The sequence below is a fragment of the Zosterops lateralis genome (assembly GCF_965231275.1).
Source record: "Zosterops lateralis genome assembly, chromosome: 3".
Lineage (NCBI taxonomy): Eukaryota > Metazoa > Chordata > Aves > Passeriformes > Zosteropidae > Zosterops > Zosterops lateralis.
The window spans coordinates 8,033,564-8,049,693 of record NC_139764.1 but is presented as its reverse complement, the minus strand read 5'-3'; the positions used below and the strand labels follow the sequence as shown (position 1 = coordinate 8,049,693).

The following is a 16,130-nucleotide window of genomic DNA, read 5'->3' as shown; positions in this document are numbered from 1 at the left end:
AGATGATTAAAACTTAAATTGTTTGTTACCTTATTGACACCATCTGCCATTGCTTGCAGTGTTAACTCTCTAGGTCCATCCACAGTCTTCCCATTATCAGTTGGTCCCCAGCTGGCACTGTATATATCAATGACTTGAGGCATGTGACTGATGGAGGAAGCCTCAATAATGTCTGTCATAAAGGGCTGGTCCAGCATTCGAATACCTGTGAGTTTTAATCAATATAAGCATGAAATATGCATTACCCAGCACAAAATGTAATCTCAGCACCTGCAGAAGGCCCCCCAGTCACAGGTATTTTAAGTAGCTGGCAGTTTCTCCCATTCAGTAATTCTGCACTTGGCATTCCCATTTCACCAGGGTGTGCTTACCCAGCAAGATGCCAGTGTTAAACGCCAGCAACCAAGGCAGCATGGCCCAGAAAGACAAAGAACTTTATTGTTAGCTTTCTAATTACACTGTATTTTCCATCTTCTTTTGGAGAACACTTTAAAAATACCAGAGTTCAGCAATCTCAGAAAGTCAATGTTTAAATAACATCCATGGCATTTAAAAGAATATTTTTTAAGCTAGCAAAAAAGAGTAAGGCCCCTCTCATCTAACTTACATTCAGTTTTGTGTTCACATGTTATTCAAGTAATTTTTCTATTTATTTTGGTGCATCTCCAGAATTTAATCAGAGGAGGGAAACAGCAATTTCCTGGAAAAGTATCATTCTGTCAACATGCAGACACAATAGCAAAATATGGCCAGCATGTGGAGGAAAAAAAAGGCAAGATAAAACCTGCTTCTTTTTACCCATACTGCAGTAGAAGTTAAGAGTTTAAATGATGCAATCTTAGGGCATGTCAGCTTCATAAAATCCCCAAGTGTTGACTCTGAGCAAGCCAGAGTGCAACAGACAGCAGTGCAAGCCCTTACATCCATTGTGCCCCACACAGAGGACAATTTCACTGACAGCCAACCTGTCACTTGGCCTCTGGATGAGACCTGAGTAACCAGGGACTCATTCCAAGCTTAATTTGTATCCCTGGGTTGAAGTTCAGCTTTTCCCAAAGGTTTAGGGCACAAATGGGACAGAAATCAATAGCAAAAGTGCCAAACAGTGTGAATGGCAGTAAGGATCCTGATTTAGAAGCCAGTGGCTTTACTATATTCAATAGAAAACCAATGGGTCAAATATAAAGCTGGAAAACAGGTGGTATAAATTTCATATAGAAATCAGACCAAAGCTGGATGTTCTTGATGGGCTAATTCAAGCTAGAAATGATGAAGTCAAACTCAGTGGGTGCAGATCTGAACAGAAATCACTGTCCTGGTTAAAAAGACAGATGTCTGCCAAGGATGGCAGGAACCTTTCCTGGAATGGAATGATGACCCCCTCCCTCCAAATTATTTTAACTTCAAAATTATGGGGCTTCCAGGCAAAAACTATGGGGAAAGGAGTAACAGTTCTTTACTAGAACATGTACGTGTCACAAGACAGACAAACAACAACACAACAAAACAGTGATCTCTTGATCACTGTCCATTCACCATCTCCCTGACAACAAATGGGAGGAAATTCCCTAGGAAGCCCAATCCAGAGCAACCAGCAAAATTTATTATTGACCCTTGGGACAGTAGGGGAACAGGAGGAGCCAAACCATCTTCGAAGAAAAAAAGAGGTACAAGAAAAAAATCAAGTGATGCACCAGGTCCTTGGCAATCAACTTCCTGTTTATTATGCAAACATGGACTCTGAACCATGGCAGCAGCAGATCCTCAACTTTCATGGACTTCCAGTGCCATGGACCACACAGTAGTGTTGCCAATGCACATTGTCCTCAGGCAGGGAAGGCTGGCTGGAACTTCCAAAAATCTTGAGGGGATTTTACTACAATGTGGACAAACACAGAAGATTATTTGTAGGCTGTTGGTCATTAGAAAAAGTCTTCACACCTCTTGACTTTTAAGCAACCAGCTTGAAGTTGTAGAGTTATATGAATAATATGGACATGGTCCAGACAAAATCCCATGCCTCAATTCAGATTCCTTGAAGAGTAACTCTTGAAAAAATGTAAGTTTTGTGGAATATCCCATCCCTGAAGGAGATGTTACCCTTACTGAAGAAAGGAGATATTCATTAGGCCTGCCCAGCCAGTTACTAACCCTCAGTGATATTTCTTGGGTAACAGCTTAGCAAACATTGCTTGGTTCCTTTCTCTGGTGGAGATTCAGCTTTCAGTCTTGTAGGTGACAGGTGAAATGTAGCCTTCCCCAGCTTCTCCTGACACTATGTGAAACAGGGCCAAGCAGGGCAGAGCTGTCCAGGACCACACACTGTGGACCATCTGCAAGAAGCAATGGGTCCATCCATGCTGATGTTCTGGTGTGGATCAGGGAAAGCAAAGTGAAATTCATAAGCATCTATCTCTGCCTTCTGTGCCTCAGTTCTCGTCATGGAACAGTCTCAAGAGTGGGAAAACTGGATCTCTTCAGATTCAACTAAACTGACACATGGTGCTGAGAGCCTAACTCACTCACAAGCACTCTATTCTGTATATATGTGCAGAGAGGAGCTCGTTAGAAATAAAAATACCCAAACACACCCAAGATGTGGATGCTGGGTGCTGGTACCACCTGTTTCACTCCCTGAGAATGAACCACAGAGATTTACAGCACTGCAGATCCTGCCCTGTGAGAGCCTAAAGAGTAAGAGCAGCAGGAGATTTGCCTTTCCAAATGGTTTTTAAGTGCAGCAGGAACTTTACCTCCTGCAAAATGAAATTTGCCACCAACAATTCTACAGCTGTGCAGGGAAGAAGCATTGAAAATTAGTGTGCAAACAGGAGCTGGCATATGAAGGAGCAGAGCTGCTCTTTTGCAAAGTAATAAATACATGGCCAGCTATAAATCTGCAGCCCTGTCCCGGGCAACACTCTGTCTTTGCAGTAGGAGTTCTACCTGAAGCACATTTACACCTTGGATTGCCACCATACCTGCCACTTTGGAGTTGTAGGCGACTCCCACGCCGCAGATGTTGTTGTTGGCAGCAGCAGACACCTCTCCTGCACACCTGGTCCCGTGGCTGTGAAAAGGAAGGCAGGGAGACCAGGTGAACCCCAGCTAAATGCACGTGCTGAGCTGAGCTGGATCACTGTGAGCTTGTTTTGCCTCAGCCAGCTCCCTGTGCTGCAGAGGAAAACCATCCCATGGCAAACTGTTCAGTGCTGGATACTGGGATGAGTTCACCCCTTCCTGAAGCAGGTGATACCCAGTTTCCCCTCTGCAAGATGAGTGATGCTTCCTCTGAGGTTAACATGTATCCTTACACTGCATTTAATTGTAAAGTTATTCAGGCTTTTTCCTTTTAGTTTGTGAGACAAGTTCTGCCTGGTTACCAACTCTTAGTAGAAACAGTCCCTGAGAGAACAGTGTAAATATAACATCAATATCAATATCAACTCCCTAATTTTTGTGGCTTGACAGTGTAACACCCATTACTTGGAACCTTATGGAACAGAGTCTGGTTGCCTTTTTTGCTGTTTGAACGTGTACAGAGAGCATATCCCTGCCCAAAAAAGAAATGCCATGGGAAGAGGTGGGTGCAACATCTAGCTGGAGCAGCAGAAGGGAGCCACTGCGCTCCTCAGCAACAGAGCTGCAGCATGGCTGGCCAGGCCCAGAGCTGTGGGACCTAAGGCACGTGCATCCCTCTCATCTAGTGCCTAATTCCCAAAAGAGCTGACAAGGTGCTCCAGGCTCACAAAGCTACAGCTTTCTGCTCAAGTGGGAAAAGTCTCTGCTCTGATACAGAGGTCCAGGTTTGGCCTGACACATGGTATTTCAGTAATACCTGGTACCTACAGAGATTCTAACTGGCAGTGGCTCCTGCAGCAAGGGAGATTGCATTTTCCTTTCTCCTAAGTCATCACAGAAATTAAACTCAAGAGAAGAGAAATACAGACAACATAACCTAGTTTTTAAAAAATAGCATAGCAGCAGGGAAACTACTGAAACCTGTGCTGCTGTCAGGGGATTTTTTAGTCTAAGGTGTTGAATCAATACATGAATCCATCCTACAGCTCACATCAACCCACTCTGTGCATTGAAACTGGTGTTGATCCTGCAGCATGCTAAGGATTAATGCAATTCAAAATGGTGTATTATAAAGGTATACTGAGTATCAGGTGGACCACCCTGGGAGGCAGCAAAACTCTGTTTTTCCTCTCTTTCCCTTTAAGGGTATATGGTAAGTGTAAAAATAAGTGTAACATTAACAAAAAGGTAAGAAGCAACAGATACTTTTTCCTGCTCTACTTGGGAGAATGTATTTTTAGAGGCAGTTCCATAAAGATGACTGGAGATCTCACCTGCTTCCTTTTACAAAGGGGGAAGAGAAGGCAGCAATACAGATTTCTTATTCATCTGCTACAGAAATCACTATCAACAAACAACAAGATTTTCCCTCATGTTCTTGCTCAAGGAAGTGTGACAGAAACACAACATTCATTGCTAGGTGCTATCAGTGCTGGGCATTCATTATCTACTCACCTATGGGCCATCTACAAACCACAAAGGATAAATGGCTTTGTTCAAAATTGGCCTGAGTAATGTTGGAGTGCAAAACATCAGTGATGCTGCCAGAGTACAGTGAGAAAAACTGTATTAGGATCTTCCTGACAAAATTTTTTTACCATAAGCTCCTCTCCCTGTCCTGGCCTCTCCAGAGCAGGGGCCCACACAGTGGAGACTGTGAACAGGCCTATTCCAGCAGCTCAGAGTTTCAATACTGTGCTGCTGACTGGAGAGGAAAAAAAAAAAAAAAAAAAAAAAAAAAACCAAAAAAAAAAAAACAAACCACCACTTTTAAGTTAGTGGAAATGGATTTGGTTGAATTATTAATGGCAAATAGCAGACTTTTCCAACTCAGCTCTATTTGCTGTTCATGTATCATTGATAAACCCTTTGTGGTTTCTATGAAGTGACTCATGTCACAGGAATAAATCACAGCCTTTCTCTACAGTGTTCACTTCATCCCTATTTCAATATTTAAAACAAGAGGATAGAACACAAAAATATTTTCATCTGTGAACAAGCTACTTCAAATATATTATATATAAATTCAGCAAGTAGAGCAAGTCTTACATAAACTTCATGTAAGTGAAAAGATGTTACATGAACATGCATGAAAAAGTAAGGTGGGAGAAGTGGATACAGCTGAAAAACAGTTTTTCACACTGTATTTAAAAAAATACCTATGCTAGCTATGAAAATTTCACTCTGCTTTGTCTTTGAAAACAATTCTATTTCTAAAATCCACTGCCAGTGGTACTGTGCATGCCTCCCTATTGACATATTTTTGAAAATGTCAGAGGTGGCACAGATTTTTATTGAGGCTCTTTTTCATCTGCTTTGAAATGCTTCTGCAGGCAGCAAAGGAGAGGACCCATGCATCCTAATCCCAGCTGTTTGCAGGGCAGGGCTGTTCAGAGCTGCAGCCTCAATAGCTGGGACCATCTGCCTTTCTTCACCACTTTAGCTGCTTGCATTGGGCAGCAATTCAACATGCAGAGCTCAGATGGACACTTTGGTGGGCCAAATGTAATCCCCTTTTTACTGACAAGACAGTGTGAGCTTCTGAGCATTTGAGTGTTCACAGAAGGGAAGGAATTCTCCTGCTTTGCTTTGGCTCCATAGCTAGATTTTGATGTCTGAAGAATACAGGTTTCCAAGATAGCAAATAAATTCTGCCCTGCTAACTCACTAGCTGAGTGAGAGAAGGTACATAATACAAAGGCTGTTAGATGGAAAGGCCAAAGTGATTCCAGCAGTCTTGCAAAGCACCAAATGGAAGGGGAATCTGTGCTTACAAGCAGAGCAGCTGTGATTAATGAAATACTCCTTGCAAAAACCTCTCCTATTTATTCTTAAAGTCTAATGAACACATTGCACATGCAGCTGGCAGCTCACAAAAGCCCTTTGGTGATCAGTCCTCTGCTTCTTGTTCCACAAATCACTTGAATTGCTCACATAGAAACGTATTCATTCTGGAAAAAGGGATATTACGCTATCCTATTTCCAGCCTGATCCTTCTGCATGCATAAAACTCAATGGGAGATACATCACTGGCTGTGCAAAATGGAGCCTTTATTTCAGGTTTCTCTCAATAGATTTTCCATGTAATCATGCCCTATCCAGATGTACCTGTGCAGCTACACATAGGGACAGACAGACTGTCAGAGGCAGACAGCTGTTACACACCAGCAACACTAATTCAGGAGTCAGCAGAGCTTATATAGGAGTATGTCAGCTCAACAGCACAGACAGCTGGATATGGTGTGCTGGTTTGCAACTTAACCTGTGGAAAACTAAGAATCTTGCATCTTAAAGCCTCCTAGTATTGTGAAAGCAGGAAAAAGATGCTCCACTGAATGTATTGATCCTATGATTTACCTTCCAAGAAAATTCCCTGTCTTGCAAAGGAAATCTCAAGGTTCGTATATAGTATCATAGAGCGGTTTGGGTTGGAAGGGGCCTTAAAGATCATCCAGCTCCAACCTCCCTGTCATGGGCAGAGACAGCCCCCATGAGATCAGGCTGCTTGCTCAGGGCCTCATCCAGCCTGGCCCTGAAATTTCCCAGGGATGGAGAATCCCATTATGAGTAAAGTTCACTGACAAACAATGTTACACTTCCTAAATATCAATTGGATATTTTTCTGAAAAGAAAGAACAGTAAAGGAAATCTGCAAAGCAATTCCTCCATCATTTTCCTCCTCCTGTTGCTGACCTGAACTCCCCATTTCCCCAAAAAACAGAGGGAAGAGCTGCAGTTCCCTGAAAACCTGAATGATGTGATTTTCAATTATTACAGACTGGGTTACAGACAACAATGCTGCTCACTCTCAATTTTCACTGAAGGGCTTGAAGTTAGCCAGGAGCACCTGGGACCAGAGACAATAACCCCTGTCACATCTGGAATGCTTGAGGTTTATTCAAGGAGACTTTGGGATGTAACTTTCTCTCCAGGGAGAGTTTACTTTGCAGAACAGCTAAGGGTGGCAAACTGGGCCCCACTATAAAATAACTGACAGCAGCAGAATTCATGTTAATGGGGTTTGGCAGAACATATTTAATTTTATGAAGTTCCACACTGAAAACAACAAAAGCTACCATCACTCACTACAGCTAAATTTAATTTTGCTTCTCTCAAGACCTAAGTGGTATCTGCCTCCTAAAAAGATACTTTGCATAAATAAAGCAACAAAGTCAGCAGGCCTCCCCAAATTAGAGCCCTAGTCTTTCTCTGACTTTCTATTCATTAACTGGATTCACACTACTTTAAAAGTGCCAGATGTCCTTCCCTAAAATGAAGCAGAAATCTCATTGAGATCTTGCTTTGGCTGAAAAACTGCAGAACTACAAAGAAGGACATCCCAGCTCCTAACTCTGTTTAATCCATTCCAGGAGGCCCATGTCTGAGGTGGAAGCACAGCTGCTTCTTTGTTGTGCCACTCTGACAAAACAAGAAATGATTTCTTCAGAAATAAAAACAAAAAACCCCACTAAAATTGGGGAGACCATCCAGTCGTCCTAAGTTTGAGAAGAAAGCCATGTAAAATAGGCCTGAAATAGTTTTTGATAAGCACTCAGTCCGAGCCTGAAGTTTTTTTGAAGTTTTCAAATCCTCAGCACTACAGGCAACTTCTGTCTAAGGGACATTTGAAAATTTCATTGAAAATATCCTGAAATTTTTTTTGCAAATCCAAGCTAAGAACCCTAGACACATTTTGTAAAAATGTGTTATATCAAGGTGATTCAGAACTTAATGTGAGATTTAATTGTTTTTAAACTGGTCATTCTACACCATGCTGCTGTTTTGACTTCTACAATAGGATGAAAAGATTTCTTTCCCCAAAGTCTTTCCTATCTCCAGCTTACTCCCTTTAAACTTAGCTAGCAGATGGGAAGCCAGTTTATACAGGTTTGGATTACTGGACTGTCCTAGGACAGCTGACAAAAAAGTATGTAGCCATCACTTATCCAAACAATCTAAAATAAACTTTTCTGGAGCAGCAATTTCATTTATGAACTATAAACCAGAAAAAATGATGTTGTAAATAACCTCTAATTTTCAAGCAGTAGTGAGACTGCAGTGTCTGTTCTGTGGCAACTGAATTTAGCAGAAAACAGACATTTCACAAAAATGCAGAATTTCTTACACAGACCAAAGTGAAGGGCAGGCTGCCCAAAATCCTTTTACCTGTTAAACCAGTCATCTGTATAGCGGGGATAGGGGTAAGGATCATTGCTGCTGAAGTCGTAGCTGGCTTTGGCATTCTGCAAAACACAAGGAACACAGAAAATCAGCTGAAGAATAGGCATGCAGGGCAAAGTGAAACACAAATGGAATGAGAAGCTGAGAATCACAAGCAAACTATGCCATCTTCACTCTGTGAGATGTATCTGGACAGAAACCAGTCCCCATAGTGCTGTGCTATTTCCCATTCCCCACACCAGCAAGACTGAGGAACAATGTTTTCTGGCATGCAAAGCCTCCTGTAGACTAGTGTGATTAATTGTGAGGTGGTGTGAGAGCTCAGGTCACTACTGAGGGACTGTTCATCAATACTTACAAGAGTATTAAACTACTTGGTGTGGCAAAGCAAAGGTTAAATCCCAATTTCCAAACAGTGCTGGAAGTGACAAGACACATGGGTCTTCCACAAAAGATATATTTTTGAAAACCTCACTTGTGGTACTACAACAGTCAGATTTCTAAAAACATTCCAATGCCTAAGATTGTAAATTTCTCAAAATTCAACTGTGAAAACTGCATTAATGGCCAGGACATATGCCTGAAAATCTCTTTGCATATTTCCTCATTCCTTTAGTTGTCTCAACAGCTTCACAAATGTGGCTTTCAGGCACTTTTCAAAATGTCATCCCATGTCTCTGCTTTCCATATAAATTTAAATCATTCCTGATTTATCCTATAAGCAGTTAAGGACACTCAGCAAGTTTTTGATCTGAAGCAAATAGAAAGTTTCAGAAAGTCAAGTGCCATCTTCTTTTTTCTCTCTTAATGAAAAAATAAAGGGTGACTGAAAATTAGGCTTTTAAAAATATTTAGCAGCTTCCTCTCAAGTGTATGTTCATTGAGTTTATGTTTTAATAATCACCAGACTCAAGGAACAGAATTATGTTAATTCTTAATTAATGTGTACTTGTATTCCTTTTAAGATTTGGCTGAGCATGCTACTGAAGATAATTTGAGACTTGTGCATGAATAGCTTTGCTCCTAAAAACATTCCCTCTCATCTGATTCTCAGTTCCTGGGATACAGGAATAGACAGTCCACTGGTAGCACCCAAGTCCTTGGGTTTTGGATTCAAACCCTTAAGCTCCCAAAAACTTGCTCCAGAATGTAAAATGAGAACAACATTGTCCTTGATAATTGGAGGGTAGAACTAAGTATCTTTCAAGTTTTTGTACAGTGGGTTTTTTGGGTGGTCATTTCAAAGCCTGGTTGCTTATATTCAGCACAGATAGTAAATATTTTGCAGCATTTGAATGGAGCTGAGATTTTCAGAATGGCTCTCTAATGGCTTGATGCTGTCCTCCAGCTCAGAGATTAATCCCTTTTTGGGATGTTTACACATCTCTCACTAGCTCCACACTAAGGCCTGAAGATGCCTTCCAATCATGTCAGCTATGGCCACAAATTCTCAGTGCTTCTAAGTCTTTGTGCTCAGGTGTCTGATTAATTTGCTTCTTGTAAGTACCACAGCTGCTTATACAGCACTTTGAACGACATAGGTTTGCATGAGCTAAGACTAATCAGAACACCACTTTTCAGCCAGGGAAAAAGGGGGAATTTGACAGTAGTCTATAATTCATGAGTAGTACAGAGAAAGTGGACAAGAAGTTATTTTTTATTACTTCTCATAATTCAAGAAATTACCAAGGGGGAGACTTAGAAGCAGCAGAAAACAAGAAGTACTTTTCCACAGAACATGTAGTGCGTTACAAAATTCACTGTCATGTAGATACCACACAGACATACTCTCTACTTCATATTCACTCAGAACTTCTAAAAATACTTTATAAATGAGAATTTAAACTCAGTCATGCATTGTGGGAAGTCAAGGCACAGAAAGCTCTCAAAACCTTGTGGATGCAGACCCAGACATAGAAATGAATACAGGGTTTGATCTAAGACCTTGGAAAAGGCTTTCAGATTTAGAGACCAAAAGCGAGAATGTGGATTTGTACTTTAAGCAGAAACATGTTAAGCTAGGTAGTGGATAGTTTTGGAGTAGAAAAGTTTGGCTAGAGAATTTTGTAACACAGAAGTTTTAAGGTGCAATACTATGGGGTTTTGTGTCGTTATAGAATTGGTAATGAAAAGCTGCATTGCAGCAAAATGTGTAAAACAAAATAATTAACGATTGGTGTAAAGACACTAACAAACTTTGTGGCAGGAGTTTATTGGCTAATAAATCTATATAAGACTTTGTAACTAGAGATCTTGTGACTACTGACCTCTGATGAATGATGTGAAGACATTGTCACCCTCTGTGAGACTGATGAAGATAAGAGCAATAAATCATGGTTTAAAGGGCCTCTCAGTGGTCCTGTCTCTCACTTAATCCTGATAATGTGTCAAGTGTGTTTTATTCTCCCATCTGGAAGAAATGCAGGCCCACTTACGTACCCTAAGCTCAAAGGGGATCTGGTGAGGCTGACTTTTTAGGACATCATCAAATATGCAAGCACCTTGTACTATCAACCACTCTTGACTCTAGAATTCCCTTGTGAAAAAAATTAAGGCTGAAAAGTCCTTCCAGCTGTGCTGATGTACCACTCGTGTTCACAGTAGTGACAGACAAAGGGATTCCAGCCTGGATGATTCAGGCACCCTACAGCAAACTGCAGCCCTGCTGTAGGCCCCAAGTAAAGAAGCTTTAAACCAAGTTGTGCAGCCACATCCTGTAGCTCTCATTTGCTTCATTTTGGATCACTGCACTCAGAGGAAAGAGATAACTAATGGAGTGGGAACCATCCACAAATGGCAAAATTAAGAAGTAGTCTTGGAAAGAAAACAACTGCTAACTGAGTAATTTATCTTCATTAGGGTCTTTGAGAAAAGACAGTGAGTTTCAGCATTGTGAAGGAGTATTTCACCCACACTATGGAAGCAGTGAAATGGATATTGAAACAGCAGAGACAAGTACAAATGGACTGCTTCAAGTTCCTAATTTAAAGATCAAATCCACAAATACCTAAGCCTCAGCTTTTCTAATTTTTTTAAGCTAAAGTAAGAAATTAAATCAATTTCAAAACTGCATCACCAAGGAAACTGATTCAGTGGACAGCTTAAATATTTCATTTTGTGTTTTCAAAGTGAGTATTAAAATCTCTGGTTTGCCATTGTCCTTCACAGGCTGGAATCTCCAGCAGGCAGCAAGAGGGAATTTATTGCTAACATGGAGAATTAATCAGCATAGGAACCTGTGAGGTTGCAACCAAAACCAGTGCAGAGGAGGATCTAAAACAGCACACTGAAGTGGGAACACTTTGCTTTTCCCCTCAGATGACTGAGTGCCCACTTTTCTTGCCAAACAAGTCTACTAGAAGTCCCTTCTCTTGGTTTCAAAGCGTTTAACACTTGATTTTCAACATCTAAGGTAGTTGCCTGTTTTTTAACCTCAGGGAGAAGTTGAGCCACTAACCTCAGACACTGGTCTGGCCTTAGACCAGTCTTTGGCACTGGGTGTTTCAAAGAGGTGAATCTAATCCCTCATGTTCAATCAAAACCAGCTCCTTGCTGCAGTGATTTGATGTTAATCAGTCACTATCTATACACAATTGCTTATAAATAACATCTATTATATAATAACAATGCTACTACATAGAGGAATGATATTGCTTTTTAAGGAATATCTCTATTTTTGCTTTCTAGCCTCTACATGAAATAAAATACTAACAGAAGAGTATCAGATCCCAGGATGAGACTCTTTCAATCATTTATTAAATAATGGCTTGTATACCATGACATAAATAGATTACTTTTGCCTCTACATAAAATTCTGCTTTCCTTAAAAATAAGCTGACTAGAATTTCCCAAAGAATTGCCTTGTACCTTTTAAAACACATGCAGTAAAATCATCTGTGGAAAAAATTCATTATGCAAAATATGACACTAACAATAAATCAGTTATCCCATGTGCTGTTCAGCACTGTAATAAAATTATGTACCTTGAATAATGCAGCAAGCCCATAAATTTTTGTATGACTTCACATGCTTCTGCAGAGTAATTCACATATACTTCCCTTTTTCTCTCCAAGTCAAGAAATATGCCTATGCTCACATGCTAGTCCAGGAGACAACTAAAGACACATCCCACTGGTCACAGGCTGATTCTGTTCATGGCATTAAAGCCCTGGACTAGATCTGAGGCAGAAAGACCCCTTTTGTTTGTTTGATTTCTTTACTGATCCAAAGAGCAAGCAAAGCCACAAACCTGAATTACAATATGTAACATCTCAGGGAAACTGTACTAAAGTAACACTGAGCATCATGTGGTGGCAAAATGAAATTTAGCTTTGTACTCACAGGCTTAAATACATGGAATATGCTCACCAGAGAAGGAAAAGGAGGCAACATGTTTAACCTAGGAGAAGTGCTGCAAGGTTTAAATAAAGGTCATTAACAAAAAACAGAGGCCTTAGTGCTAAGTCAGCCATTGTACAATAAACTCTCTCCTCTCTGCCACGGGAAGCACACTGTTATTTTGGTTTGGTTTGTGGTGGTTTTTAAATGGAAATGAAAAAAACCCTGTAACTTTTTAAATACCTCTGCCTCTACATGAACTAATGTACATGTCCTACATTTCTATCCAGCAAATTCTGAGCTGTTTAGAAGAACATGTAAACACCAAGAATATATCCACAAAGTAATGGGTTTTATTCAGAATCATTAACCTTACAGAGCAAATTCACAACTGGGGAAATCTGCCATATCTCTCCAGACACAGCAGTCTTTTACCCAGTTCTTATAGGTACACCACAAAAGTAAAAATACTGAGCCAGGAAACACCAGCCAGACCTTGAATAATAAATAAGACAGCAGCACACTTCTCTGCTGTTCTCCTTTTCAAAACAGCCACAGAATAATAAATCAGAACATCATTTGAAATTGATGGAGTTGTGTCCTGGGTCCAGAGTAGTACCTGAGGTGCCTGTAAGCCCTTCTGGTATTCCAGTTCCAGGTATTCAGTACAGGCTCTACTTCACCACAGAATGAGCAAGTTAAGAGCTCACCACAATAGTGAATTCGTTTTGTAGCTATTACTGAAAAAAACCTTCAATTTCCTCAACAATCACCAACCATCTGTGATTAGGTCAAAGGAAAAACTAGTGGAATTACAGTCAGAAGAAGATAAACTGCCTGCCAACAACAAGTTGCTACTGCTTAATTTACAACAGTTAAAATAACTGAGATTACAAGAAGTAAGAGTTCTAATAATCCAGCTTCAGAGTTTATAGGAGTTTATAAGAGTTTATAGGTTATAGGTTGATTTATTGGTTTATAAGAGTTTATAGGTTCCCACCTCTTATCTAACAGCTTATTTTGCAAATTTGAAAGTTTTTCACTTCTTAGGTTTAAAAGCAAACAAACAAAAAGGCAGTTGAAAAAAACCATGGAGTCTCACTTTTAACATTTGCATTTATCTTCATTACGGTAGCATTATTTTTAAACTTACAGTTATGAAGAAAATTAGCTTTGCTGAGGTTATATCACATTGTATTATTTTTCTATATTAAACAGATTTCTTTGTCAAGTAACAGATGATCCTCTCTACATATCCCTTAGTGCTACAAAGTCACACAACCACTTATTTTACTTTTACCTCAGTAATGGCCTTCCTATTTCCCCTGCAGACAAAATGAGAAAACCAACATTAGTTACACTGCTGGCTGGTGCTCCCCAGCATGTGAGCATCTTTAAAAAAAGAAAAAAAAAAGGGTGCAGTAAACACACTTTTTATTTCACACAGGGTAAAGCACATGGGCAATACAGCAATGCTGTATACCACCCACAGCACAGATGTTTCCCAGCTCCAAAGAACTGGAAAGAAATCAAAAATTAATTCTTAGGTGCCAAGATTGTTAGGTGTTTTCCCAGTGAACAAAAAAGAAAGTCCAAATGCATCCAGCTAAATGCCATCTAACCCTGTGGCTGTTTGCTAATGTTTGGCTCAGAGATGTACAGTCAAACAAAAAAAAATGGGAATCATAAAGACTCAAGAAAATATCAGGTTGGGCAGATTTTTTAAGAGCTAGGGAATTCTTTTTTCCAATCAATTTTTTAAAATAAAAACAGCTTATTGAAATGCCCTCCATTACTTTCCCCTGCATCTTTACTTGACATAGGAAGAGTAAAAAATTGAGGCAGGCATGAGACTTTACTAAAAACAAAGCAGCGAAATGAACTTCTGTTTATAGTAAAGACACTGCCTCATGATTCACCTCTTGGCATTCTCAGCCTGCTCCATAATTTTCAGGTTGATGGGGAGAAAACCTGAAGCACATCACCAGTTGTTAATTGCTCAGAGCCAGGGCTCTGAAGGCAAAAGCAAGTTAACCTACAGGACTGAAACCTATTTCTGCTCAGCCAAACATCCCTTAATTTTCAGATGGGGTGCACAAGAACCTTTAAGCTGTACCTACCACACACCAAGGAGGTATGCTCATAGGGAGCCGTAAGGCTAAGGCAATAAATTTAGTGAAAATAAATTAAGCAACTAGTTGCTGTTTAAGATTTTCAGGGCAAGTGGCAAACTTAAAGCCTTGGATTATGTAGTGAACTCTTTGGTTTCTTTAATTCAAGGGGAAATGAAAAGGAGGGGAAAAAAGGCATGTAAGTTGTTAGAGAGATATGAGCCCTCGGATTATTTTAATAGGAAATACAAATTGTGCAATGACTTCTACCGAAAATAAACCTCTGAACCCACTTTTCATCTAGTTTTAGCATTCCATTTTATTAAAAACCTGGCCCACATTCCCCTTCCAATGGATAGTTTGATACTTTGATTATGCATTAGTTTGACCTACTGAAGCTGAGAGACTAATAGAGGTATAAAGCTGGCAGCAGAGAAATGAAGTCCAAGTCCATTATTCTTAGTTATGTCCCTGTAAGAAACAGCTGACAAGTCCATCAATACATCAAATATGTGCTTGCTGGGCACTGAGCTGCAGTAAAAGTTGTGCTTGCAATGTTTTGATGGCAGCCAGCACTTGGAGCCTCCTGGAGGGATAAGCAGGAAGGGAAAGGGAACTAAATTGTTGGAGCTCTAGAAACTTAGAATTTGGTGTATAGTAATACATATGGGTCAAGATGGAGGATTTTGGGTTTTGTCTAAGTCATTTTTCTTCCTTCTTCTTCATGGGTTTAGGTGGTTTTCTGTAATTGGTTGATGGAGTCCGCATTGCAGACTTCAAGTGGTTAGTTATTGGGTCTAATATAAAAATAATTTAGGTGGCATTTCATCATTGGACAGGTTGTCCTTGAAAAGATCTGGTAGAGATAGAGAAGCTCTCCATTTTACCTCATTTTTCTAGCTTGCTAGATTGAGCTCATGGCTCATGAGCCCGTAAATATTGTAAATAGATAAGATATAATAAACATTACAAGTCTGAACTCAACTCTACGTTTCCCATGTCTTTCATCCTGACCTCTGCAGAGATAAAGAAACCAGAACTGTAACACTGAACCACCTCGCTCCTCCAATGACCCAATATCCAGCAAAATCTGCCATGGGCTCTTCTCATCAAACATAGCAAGATCCAGATCACAGCCAGCACCAAGGTCTCTTAAACAGCACGTGGGGGATAAGGGAGAAATATTTTTCTATTGTTATAAGAAAATCTATATAGCTCAGAGGCTGCAGTACAAACTCAGCAGCCCTTCAAGCCCACTCATTTAGCATGACATGGTCTGGCAAGGAGTGGTCACTCATGTTGGGAGAGCCAACTTTCCCTGCGGGCACTGGCACCCACATCACAGAGTCCATAAAAACTGACAATTATCAGCAGTGCTCACACCAAAGGGCAGGAATACTGGGCTTGTGGTTGCAGTGG

General features: G+C 40.3%; 1 protein-coding gene across 1 annotated transcript in view; it reads right to left on the bottom strand.

Annotated features, from left to right (window-relative positions):
• Window positions 1-16,130, bottom strand: part of PCSK2 (proprotein convertase subtilisin/kexin type 2) — a 99,279-nt gene that overhangs the window by 21,735 nt on the left and 61,414 nt on the right. Inside the window, exons 6-8 of the mRNA XM_083857677.1 lie at window positions 8,248-8,324; window positions 2,982-3,070; window positions 30-205 (exon numbers count right to left, since the gene is read on the bottom strand). Coding sequence (XP_083713803.1) covers window positions 30-205; window positions 2,982-3,070; window positions 8,248-8,324 — 342 coding nt within the window. The remainder of the gene's footprint in view (window positions 1-29; window positions 206-2,981; window positions 3,071-8,247; window positions 8,325-16,130) is intronic.